The following is a 12,386-nucleotide window of genomic DNA, read 5'->3' as shown; positions in this document are numbered from 1 at the left end:
ACTGGACAACGTAGGTAGGCCCAATGCCTACAGCTCATTGTATTTTTAGGAGCTCACAAAAATGCTGTAGTTTTAAATGAGAAGGGAAAATCAAATTTTAGTTAAAAATATTTTAATACATGATATTAATATGTCCATCTTTATACCAAAGCAGTCATAAAATGTAATTTTTAATATTATTTTAAGGAAGAACCCAGAAAGGCAAAAGTGCCTAGGAGCCATGCACGTCATAATATAGCCCTGCACCTGGCATCTCCTTTGAGCTATCTCAAAGGTATCCTCTAATCTAAGTGTCCAGAACAGAACACATGCTGCTCTACTCTCCTCTTCTGGTCCTCTCCAGTGAAGGGATAAATTGTGGAAATAAAGATTACCCAAATGAGGACACACCAGGCTATTTATTTAGAGCTTCTATTGTGAGTCAGCCATCATTACTTGCGGTTGGCAGAGACTCAAAGGCAGAGGAGTGTTAAATCTTTAGAGCAGACATGGAGGAAGCTTTGGGTATGCTCTGATTAAAGACTGCTGGCAAAAAAAAAAAAAAAAAAAAAAAGACTGCTGGCACGGGGCAGTTGGAGATGTGCTAACTAGAAATAGGGCATACTGTGTGACTGGCTTAGGGAGTATATTTGGCTTTCTCTGGCTGGCCCTGACTTGGAAGTGGGGGCAAAAATAGGTACCAGTAAGGACCACTGACCAGATCCTAACCCTTCTGGGCTAATTGCTACAGAGGTTATGGTTTAGATTCCTGACCTGGCAGTCATTGTAAAGGTTGTGAGTCAGAGTTCTGTCATCATATATGGCCAGGCCATTGTCCATTTTTATAGTCAGACTCTTCTTATTTCTTAATTTAGAAATCCAGGAATTATCTTAAATGCTTCCCTCTTTCCCACACCACATCCAACCCATCAACAAATTTTATAAAAATTCACTTCCTCAAATCTCTCTCAAGTTTGCCACTTTTTTTTTTTTTTTAAGATTTTATTTGTTCTCTGTGAGAGACACAGAGAGAGGGGCAGAGACATAGGCAGAGGGAGACGCAGGCTCCCTGTGGGGAGTCCAATGCAGGACTCAATCCCAGGACCCTGGGATCACTCAAGGGCCCCTTGTCACTTCTTTCTATTTGCACTATGGTACCACAAAACTATTTTCATCTTGTGTCTGATCTATTAAATAGCCTCCTAACCTAGTTTATCTACTTCTATTGTCTCCTCCCCAATTTATTTGTCAAGGACATTTTTTTCAAAAGGCAATCCTGATTACATTATCCCTATCCTTAAATTACTCTGACAACTTTCATGGGTTTTAGGATAAAGACTAAAGTCTTCAACATGACCTCCAGGGCCCTGTATGGTCTGGCTCCCATCCTTCTGCTTCCTCTTGCATCATGTAACCCCTTTTTACCTCTCTTTTTGAGCCAAACTTTTTTTTTTTTTTCAGTCCCCAACACATCTGTCCACCTGCCATAGGAGCCATAGGATTTACTAGAAGGCTGTGGGCAGCTCCTGAGTCAAAGGAATAGGTGAAGGGCTAGAGTAGCTCCAGGGATACAGGTGGCGAGGTGAAAAATGAAGTCCCATCAGGGCACAACTGCTTAGCAATATTGGCTCCAACTATACCTCCAACCTCCTGCACCACTCTGCATAAGATCCAAAGCCCCAGGGGCACTTAGGTCACTCAGTTGGTTAAGTGTCTGCCTTCTGCTCAGATTATGATCTCAGGGTCCATGGGATGGAGTCCTGTATTGGGCTCCCTGCTCAGTGGGGAGTCTGCTTCTCCCTCTCCCTCTGCTTTTTACCCACTCCTTGTGTGGACTCTCTCTCTCTCAAATCAGTAAATAAAATCTTTAAAAAAAAATACCAATCAAGCTCTAAGTAAGAAAGACCAAGTAATTCTCAAAAAGAAAATTAGGAGTTCTTATAAGAAGGAGGGGAAATGGATGCAAGATGGCCCTCAAATCAACCAATGTTCACTAAACACATGTTCCCACTACCTGGACTGACTTTCCATCCATTTGGTTAGTTAACCCTACTCAGTTTTTATTTTATTTATTTATTTTTAAGATTTTAACTACTCAATCATGAGAGATACAGAGAGAGAGGCAGAGGCACAGGCAGAGGGAGAAGCAGGCTCCATGCAGGGAGCCCGACGTGGGACTCAATACTGGGTCTCCAGGATCACGCCCTGGGCTGAAGGCAGTGCTAAACTGCTGAGCCCCCCGGGCTGCCCCCTACTCCATTTTTAGATTCTAGCCCAATAGTCCCTTCATTAAATAAGTCTTCCTTTGCCTTCCCAAGGGAGTCAAAATTCTCTATACTGTTATTTCATAGCACTTTAACCTCTCTGTCATGGCACTTTGCCACCGTTGTAATTTTATATTTATTTGTGAAAGTTTGAATTACATCCATCTCTTCCATTGGCTGAATAGTCCATGAGAGCACAGCCCATATCTGTTTGGGTTAGTATGATTATCTCCGATGCCTGGCACAGTGCCTGGCAAAGCAAAAACACTCAACAAACATTCATTTAATGTATGAATCAAGCCATAAAGATCTTTATTTTCTCATTGATATGAACTATGCTACACCCTCCTTAGAAGCAAAGGAACTACATTTTTTAAAAAGATTTTATTTATTTATTTATTTATTTATTTATTTATTTATTTATTTATTTATTTATTTATGAGAGACACAGAGAGAGAGAGAGGCAGAGACACAGGCAGAGGGAGAAGCAGGCTTCATGCAGGGAGCCTGATGTGGGACTCAATCCCGGGACTCCAGGATCACACCCTAGGCCAAAGGCAGGCACTAAACCGCTGAGCCACCCAGGGATCCCCAGGAACTACATTTTTAAACAAATTTTTCTAATTCATACTTTATTACACAATTTTATTTTTTTAAGGATTTATTTATTTCTAGAGGGGGGGAGGGGCAGAGAGAGAATCCGAAACAGACTCCCCACTGAGTACAGAGAGGGACTTCCAACTCCATCTCAACCCTGAGATCATGACCTCAGTCGAAATCACAAGTGGATGCCTAACTCACTGAGCCACCCAGGTACCCCTGGAATTTTATTTAATCTTTATAATAACACAGCAGGAACCCATTTTACACGTAAAGAAACAGTCACAGGGTGGAGGAGGGGAGGGTGAGAAAATTTGTTCAAAATCACATACCTGGCAAATGATCCATGAGGGAGACTAAGCCAGGTCTGCCTGATGCCAAAACACAGGCTCAAAACTACTATATAATATTGCCTCTCCATAACACTAATTATCTCCTTAATACAAAGCATTGGAGATAGAACTTATCCATCTGTAAAACTGGCTTTCAGATAAGTTCATTTTCATGTAAATCTAGATATGTCATAAAAGTTTCATTTGTAAAATACTGATCCGTGGAGAGAATAAAACAACTAAATTTGAAAAACTCTGAGCAGATGCAATTTGACAGAGAATTATAATGCTTACCAAATGCCTCACTTTTTCTGTCACTCATGATAAATGACCCAATGTGAGTGAAGGGACAGAGATTGGTGCAGAGGTGATTATTTAAAGTAACCTGTTCTCTAAATTTAATCTAAAGATTATAAAAAGCATTTCAAGTTATCCCAAAAGGCTTCACCATTTCGATGTTATTTCTCAGTTAGGGAGGGGGGGTTGGAAAAGTAACACAAAGAATTACTTCAATTCTCAGGACTTATTAGAGCAGGGACTGAGCAGAGACCAGCTGCTGGGGAATATAGATCTCTCCAGGAAAAGAAAAAGAAGCCCAGCAAACATAAGGAAGAGTGTTTCTTCAGGTCAGTCAGAGCAATGAGATGGTCTCGATGCTCATGGGGAGAGATAGTAAGGAAAAGTCAGGCCCCCTCAGTTTCATTTTATTACATGCTCGAGTCCCCAAACCTTGCTAAGGACATGACTACAGGTAATAGCAGGAACTGGTGTTTCCTGGGGGCCTCATACGGGTTTTGGAGAGATAGGGGAATACAGAGTGATGGGACCAGTATAGGGAACTAAGTCACCTAATGTTTTCTAGATACATAACTAGAGTCTGACTGATGTGGCTTTCTGTTTTTAACGCACAATAGGTTCTGCCAATTCTTGGATCCTTGGAGTACACTGTGTTTTCAAAGCAGCTGGCTTGACTTTAAAGACATCTGGATCGTAGTATACAATATGCACAGGAGACCTGAAATGGGGAGAAAAGAATGCGACCTGAAAACAGATGAACAGAAAATGGAACTAACATTTTTCTCAACCATCCACTCTGTGTTAGGCTGTAGGATATTATTCTGTGTTGGTTTTTCATAAGCCCCCCATGAAACAGACGTTATGTCTCCCACTGTACAGATAAGGACATGAAGGCTCAGAGAAGTTATAAAAATGACCTGTAGTCAAATCCAGATTTGTGTATCCATCAGATTCCAAAACCTTTGCTCTTTCCACTGAAAGTTAATTCTGGAAAATTTTTTCAATAATTTGGCAATGTTAAAACACACCCAGTAGTCCTCTGGGGGACTTAAATCAAAATTTTGAAGTTTCCACTCTTAGCATCTTACCACCAAATAATAACTTTGCCACTGGTGTAGACCCTGAGTACTTGATCTTACTTTTTCCCTTTCCTTTGTCAATGAACAGAGAATGAGCTTCAGTTCACTGCTGTTGAACTTTCTTTTAAAGGCAAACACATCATAAACATTTAAAAATATTTTATTATATAAAAATGAACATATTTCCCTGTTCCCTGAGCTGAAGATTTCTATGACTTTTCCAGGTCTCTCCTAGGTTTTCCTTTTTTTTTTTTTAAGTAAACCTACTTTTAATTTTTTTTAAATTATTTTATTTATTTATGATAGTCACACAGAGAGAGAGAGAGGCAGAGACACAGGCAGAGGGAGAAGCAGGCTCCATGCACCGGGAGCCCGATGTGGGATTCGATCCTGGGTCTCCAGGATCGCGCCCTGGGCCAAAGGCAGGCGCCAAACCGCTGTGCCACCCAGGGATCCCCTCTCCTAGGTTTTCCTAATGATGCTTAAAAAGGGGGATTAGGCATTATCTCAAGAAGGAAACAAAATGATCTGGTGTTCAGGCAGGTTAAGAAATATTCTAAAAAGTAAACAGGAATTAGAGGCCATTTCTTCTTTGTTGAATGTATTATTTATTTCAAATAGATAATGCATGTACATGATGCAAAAACATGGAAAAATACAAAAGCATATTTAGAAAAAAAATAAATCTTCTTCCCATTCCAGTTCCCTCAGGCCTCCAAAAGTAAGCATTGTTACTACCTTCTTGCATAGTCTTCTGAAATATTATAGGCACGTGCAAGCAAATATATGGCACCTATCTATTTTCTTACATAAACTAGAACAGGTTTTATGCTCTTACATATTTGTTTCACTTTACAATATGTTAAATAATCCTATATCCATCCTTACAAGGTTGTTTCCTAGATCTAAGTTTCAAAACTAGTCCACTAACCCTTTAACTGCTGCCTTATATTTGTGTTAAGTCCATAGATTTATTACAAGTAATGTTACAAATGAGATGTTTTTGAAAATTTCTTGTATTTCTATAATTCTTTTCATTGGTCTTACTAGGTTAATTTTTCCCTCTCCCTAGCACCCCTAGCTTTCCTGCCCCAATCTTAGCCATAAATTGACATACCTTGTATTTGGATTAGCTAGTTCTTGAATTCTAGGAGATATTTTGCAATGGATAGCAGCATAAGATACTGGCCAGTGGGCATCACGGATAGGTAGATAATCTTGATGAAGAGGCTTGGCCTTAGCTAGAGCTATTATTCGAGGGCTAGGTTTGCATAGCAAGGCAGCGTGGGATATCTATAGTGGAAACAAAAAGATGCAAAAATATATCCCAATTTTCACATCTCCCTCTCTACAACTATGGCCTAATTGAATCACTATGGAACATGGATCCTCTTCTGGATTACTGCAGCAGACCCCTCACTGGTCTCTCTGCTTCCATTTTTGCTCTGTACAATCTAGCCTTCATATACCAATTACTGGAGGAGAGAATGAGTATTTTAATGAGTGTATTCCATGAGCCAGACAGTGTTCTAAGTGGGGCACCTAAATTATTCCCACCTAATCATCATAATAACCCTATGAGGTATGTACTTTCTGAAGTCCAAGTCAGATTATATCACTCTTGGAGTTTAAAACCTTCTAGAGGTTTTCCCATTTTGCTATGAATAACATTTAGACTCCTTACTATGGCCTAGAAGGCGCTACATGATCTGACTGCTATCCTATTCCTCTGACCTCATCTCCCTCCCTTCCTCACCTTGATCACGATGATCCTTGCTACATAAGGTCCTTCTGGCCCAGCTCTTTCCACCTTGGGACATTTTTACCTGCTATTTCTGCTTGAAATCCTCTTTCCTCAACCTTGTCATGGCTGCCTCTTCATCATTCAAGTCTCTAGAGTCAAATATCACATTCTCAAGGACATCATCCCTCACCATCCAAGATACATCATTCTTTCTAATAACCCCCCTACTTATTTAATCTTCTTTTAGCACTTACCAACACCTCACTTTGCTCACTTATCTCTTTGTTGGTGTGTTTATTGTCTGCTTCTCCCCATTAGAATACGAACTTCTTGAAAGAAGTACATGTTTGCCAAAAGCTAGAATAAGTGCACAACTGGTGCTGAACATATGTTGATTGACTGATCAACTTCCCCTGGTCTTACTTTGAAAATCGCATCTGCCAGGTTGCCTTTGTTGGTAAAACTGGAAGGATGACATATAGCTCCTGTTCTCTCTCTTAAATTCTCACTCAAAAGAACCACAATGGATAATAAACACCCCTCGGTAGCCCTGAAAGTACTATTTTGCACTGGTATAGACCTGTTTTGGGTTCTAAGAGTACGATTTTCTGCAGTGGTATCACTTTTTTAAAAGATTTTTTATAAATTCCCAAACAATTCTAGCAACTAAAGAAAGGTAACTAATCCCCATTTTATATACAAAAAAAAAAAAAAAAAAAACCCGGAAAATAAAGTGATTTGTCCACAGGTCACAAGGCAAGTCATTTTAGCAAACTCAAAATGCTCTCCTGAGGGGTTGTGATTCCCAGACTAGTTTTCTTTCCTAACAGAATTCCATATCATATCCTCAGTTTTTAGAAACAGGGTAAAATTTATTCAGCCTCCTTGGCAACATGGTCATTAAATATTTATTGAAAACCCAGCTGGGATTGAGCACTACAATGAATGGAAGGGAATGTCAAGGAGGAAGAGAGAGGGAAGCCACAGAATTTGCCAGGCTCTGTGCTGAGCACCAAAGTCTTATCTATTATTTCAAATCACAACAGTCCTCTAAGTGGGAACTGTTAACTTTATCATCTCTTTGTTCACCTTGTTCCACCCAACTTCAAGGCCATCTCTTCTTTAAGACTTCTTTTCTCAGGATCTCTCTTAGCTAATTCCTCTTGTCACTCAGATTTCATACCAAATATCCCTTCCTTAGAGAGGTTTTCCCTGACTACTATATACAATGTAGCTTATTCTCCACCCTCACCCATAGTCAATCATTTCCTTTTTTATTTTCTTCATAGCACTTATTACTACCTAACATGATCTTATCTGTTTACTTATTTTTTGTCTTCATCTTGTTTACTGGAAATGGTATCTGGCACACAGTGGGCATTCAAATACTTGAATAAATAAATAGGCAGGAACATTCACAACATCACAGAGCTACTGGTAAGGCTGGAATTTGAACCCAGCTCTTACTGATTCCAAAGCCCATATTCTTCGCCTTCTATCCCCAGTCTCTCTACATATCTAGGTCTTCCTTCATGCCACTGACCACTCTTCCAAGATTATCTTTCCCAGTGACTTTGACCTGTGCCCTATAGTAGCAAAATAGCACCCTAGGAACAACTAGAAAGTGAAGTGAAGGATGCCAAGGCAATGGTGGCTTACAGGACGGATGGGCAGTTCACTTCTTTCTCTTTCAAAGCACAGACCCTCTATCTTGATCCTTGGATGAGCAAGGTCTACAATTCTTGGAGTTGCAACAGCAGTCAGGGCAGAAACTGAAATCTTCGTTTCAATCTAGGGGAGAAAAATAAAATAGTATCTGTAATATCAAATAATAAACATCATCTCCATCAAGATTATGAAGAACTGTCTGACCTCTGGACCAGACTTCTCAGCAAATCAAGCAGAAAGAATGAGAATCTTCAGTAACCCATGATCATGGCCGAAAGGATCAATTTCCATCTTTCTCTAACTGTTAAACTAAAGATGGGGAGGAACATGAGAACACTATAAAGGGGAGAGCTCTGCTTTGTTCTTAACTAGTTTGGCCCTTTGGAAACTGGGACTCATGTTATCACAGATCCCATACCTAAAATGAATCCACGTGGTTCTCTTCTAACTGGAACAGATAAGAAAAAGAAATCAAAGCCAAGAAGAAGAAAGACAGAAAGAACCACATTCTCCATAGACAATGCTGTCCTAATCCCCCAAGTCATTCCTTACTATCTTAATTATGGAAGTGTGTTCAAATTACATGGACTTCTATTTAAATTACTAGTATTCAAACTCAAAACTTACCACAAGACTTCGAGAGGGAATATAGTCAATAATTGGAAACAAAATAAGGTTTTAACTGTGGGCAGAAAAGGAATACATGAGGTATGTTCCAAATCCCATGAAGGTGCTTCTGTGAATATTCCCAAATGAGTCTAGCCTTTAGGTCATATCAGCCAAGGTACCACATACAGATGTTGTTATGGATAGACTATTTATGTCCCCCTCAAATTCATCTGTTGAAGTCCTAACCCTCAATGTGATAATATCAGGAGGTGGGGCCTTTGGGAGGTAGGTTTAGATGAGGTCTTGAGGGTAGAACCCTCATAGTGGGATTGATGCCCTTATAAGAAGAGAGATAAGAACTCCTCTGTGCACACCCAAAGAAGAAGGCATGTGAGCACACAGCAAGACGATGGCTGTCTGCAAGATGAAGGAGGAGAACCTTCATCAAGAAAAGAGTCTGGTGGTACCCTGATCTTGGACTTCTCAGTCTCCAGAATTGTGAAGAATAAATGTCTTTCAAGCCACCCAGTCTCAGGCATTTTGTTACAGCAGCTCTGGCTCACTAAGGTGTGAAGGAACTTTCAACCCCCTACCATTTCAGACAGACAAGTAATTAGAGATATCTCAGCTGAGAGTTCTAACTCTTAAATGCTTGAGTATAATGAAATGTTTGTTGTTTTATAATACTAAGTTTGAGGTATCTGTTGCTTTGGTATGAAGCAACAGATAACCAAATTGCCACTTTAAGAATTGATTCTCTGTATTGGTTCTAGATTACCTGGAATTTGTTTTCTGAGCCAATTGGATTTAAAGGTATTAATGATCCTATTGGCAGTAACTAAAAAGAAAAACACTACTGGTAGTCCATAATATGCAGTGGCAAAACAGAAAGCAAGACTTTGGGTGACCAAGCAGCTGCTGCCAGAAATTATTTTAGTGAAATAAAGAGGTATAATGGGATTAGTTGTTTTTTTCTAAGTGCACTAGAGAAAGTGAGTTAAGAAATGACTGGCTCAGGCCTTTAAATTTCCACCTTAGTATCTGAGTAAGGAAGGGACCAGAAAGTTTTCTGTAATGTCCCTAAAATAAATCCTTATATTCTATGGTTATAGTGCTGAATATTCTGAAAACCAAATTCACAATCTAATTCTGTTCATGGGTAAATTACAGTGCAAATGGAATTACCAAATTTGTTAATTAGAGCAATTTTAAAGTTAGAACAATGATTGGGAAGGAATAGGACCTTGAAAATTGGAATGGGGATATATGCGCAGATTCAAACAAAGCTGGGGACTTTAAACCCTTAAATACTGCTGAGCCTTCCTTACCAATATAATCAGCCCTTCCCGAACCCTCTTAAACTGTTGGTGGTAATGCAAGCTGGTATAGCCATTTTGGAAAACAATATGGAGGTTCCTCAAGAAGTTAAAAATAAAGTTATCATACGACCCAGGAATTGCACTACTGGGTATTTATCCCAAAGATACAGATATAGTAAAACAAAGGGGCACCTGCACCCCAATGTTCATAGCAGCAATGTCCACAATAGCCAAACTGTGGAAGGAGCTGAGATGTCCTTCAACAGATGAATGGATAAAGATGTGATACATACACACACACACACACACACACACACACACACACACACACAATGGAATATTACTCAGCCATCAGAAAGGATGAGTACCTACCATTCACATCGACGTGGGTGGAACTGGAAGGTATAATGCTAAGTGAAATAAATCAATCAAAGAATGACAATTATCATACGGTTTTACACATATGTAGAATATAAGAAATAGTGAAAAGGACCATAAGGGAAGGAGGGGGAACTGAATGGGGAAAAATCAGAGAGGAAGACAAACCTTGAGAGACTCTTAACTCTGGGAAACAAACTGAGAGTTGCTGAAGGGGAAGCAAGGGAGGATAACCTAGCTGGGTGATGGGAGCTCTTAACAGGAGAGCATGTGATATGATGAGTACTGGGTATTATACCATATGTTGGTAAATGAAATGAAAAGAAATTTTAAAAAAATAAATGAAAAAAAAACAACCTCCTGCTTGAGGAGGTTAGAGTTCTCTTGCCTGAAGAACCTGTAATACGTTTCCCTGAAGTAGATACCTTCCAGGTAACTGCTGACCTACCCTTACTATCTCTCATTGCTTCTAGATTTATAACCAGACCCGAGTTCCAACTGCCAAAACAGCCTTCCATGGACTTCTCTATCAGCTTCCATAATTGCTTAAGGTCTAATTCTACATTGTTGTTCTGCTTCTCTGATCAAATCCTAGGTGACACAGTAGGCATAGAGGAGGTAGTCAAAAAAGTTCATTTGATGAAAGGGGAAAATAAATAGGGAGAAAAAGGAAAATACACCCAGAAATAAAAGGAAAGTATGTTACACTTATAAACATGTTGCTACAAAATCAATCAGGAACTGTTTCTTTCACATAGAACCACTTACCCTTTTTGGAGGAACATAGTTTGGATTTGTGGCTTTGGCTATTGAGAGTTGTAATATCCGGGGAGAAGGATCAGAACTTTGAAGAGCATCTCTTGATAAGTACTCACTGTAGGACCTATATGCAAATAGAACATGAAATATTATAATTATTGGAGGAAAAAGAACCACATTTTTTCATTGTTATATTCAATCTCTGATCAATTATGTATATTTCTTCCTATCTTAGAAAACTCTTTTCCCATAATCATTAGTGTTTTTTCTACCAGATTGGTATTTCCAAAAAAATTTTTTACTATGATTCATGGTAAGAAGTTATATTGTGATACAGTATATGTAAATCTGTGAGTGTGTGTGTGTGTGTGTGTGTGTATGTTGTCTGAAACAAAATTATCATGAAACATGCCCTGAGGTTTCCTGTCAAAAAAAAAAAAAAAAAAAAGAAACATGCCCTGAGCAAGGCATTCTGATTTTTAAAATTCCATTTGATTTCATTAAAAAAAAAAAAAAAAAAAAACTAGAATCAATTTCACGATCCACTGACAGGCTGAGATTTGCAGTTTAAAAAGCACTTCATGGGCAGCCTGAGTGGCTCAGCAGTTTAGCGCTGAAGGCGGCCTTCAGTCCAGGGCAAGATCCTGGAGACCCCGGATTGAGTGCCATGTCGGGCTCCCTGCATGAAGCCTGCTTCTCCCTCTGCCTGTGTCTCTCTGCCTCTCTTTCTCTCTGTGTCTCTCATGAATAAATAAATAAAATCTTAAATAGATAGATAGATAGATAGATAACTAGCTAGCTAGCTAGCACTTCACTTCCTACCTAAACCTTATATGAAATCTCTGAGATAAAAATTCCAGTCACTACCAAGGACCCCTCTGTGATAGCCAGTTTCCTCTGCAATGCAGTTTGAGATCGTGCTGGTCATAACTCCCAGCAATTTGGCCAATTTTCATAGGCTGTTCCCCACATATTCCTTTCCTGGTACAAAAACCTATCAAACAACAAACCTACAAACCTAATATGAAAAAAAAGATTTCACAAATAAATATATGATTACCCTCTAAGGGTAGTCTGTTAGTTTTTAAAAATTGTTACACAATTGGGGTGCCTGCATGGCTCAGTTGGTTAAGCATCTGCCTTTAGCTCAGGTCATGATCCCCAGGATTAAGCTCCATGTCAGGATCTCTGCTCCAGGGGGAGCCTGCTTCTCCTTCTCCCTCTGCCTACTGTCCCCCTGCTTGTGCTCTCTCTCTCTGTAAAATAAATAAATAAAAATTTTAAGTAAAATACAATAGATACACAACTAACCACAGAATTAATGTATATAATTTTAAAGTGTACAATTCAGGGGTTTT

General features: G+C 39.3%; 1 protein-coding gene across 3 annotated transcripts in view; it reads right to left on the bottom strand.

Annotated features, from left to right (window-relative positions):
- Positions 1–952: 952 nt before the first annotated feature.
- SPMAP2L (sperm microtubule associated protein 2 like) overlaps positions 953–12,386 on the bottom strand; it is a 48,256-nt gene continuing 36,822 nt past the window's right edge. For all 3 annotated transcript variants that reach the window (XM_077848132.1, XM_077848130.1, XM_077848131.1), the window contains 4 exons: positions 11,038–11,152; positions 7,955–8,086; positions 5,669–5,844; positions 953–4,190 (listed from right to left, as the gene is read on the bottom strand). In XM_077848132.1, coding sequence (XP_077704258.1) covers positions 4,076–4,190; positions 5,669–5,844; positions 7,955–8,086; positions 11,038–11,152 — 538 coding nt within the window. In that variant the 3' untranslated portion in view covers positions 953–4,075. The remainder of the gene's footprint in view (positions 4,191–5,668; positions 5,845–7,954; positions 8,087–11,037; positions 11,153–12,386) is intronic.

The sequence above is a fragment of the Canis aureus genome, chromosome 14 (assembly GCF_053574225.1).
Source record: "Canis aureus isolate CA01 chromosome 14, VMU_Caureus_v.1.0, whole genome shotgun sequence".
NCBI lineage: Eukaryota > Metazoa > Chordata > Mammalia > Carnivora > Canidae > Canis > Canis aureus.
The sequence above is the reverse complement of the archived record's forward strand: the minus strand, read 5'-3'. Positions and strand labels throughout refer to the sequence as shown.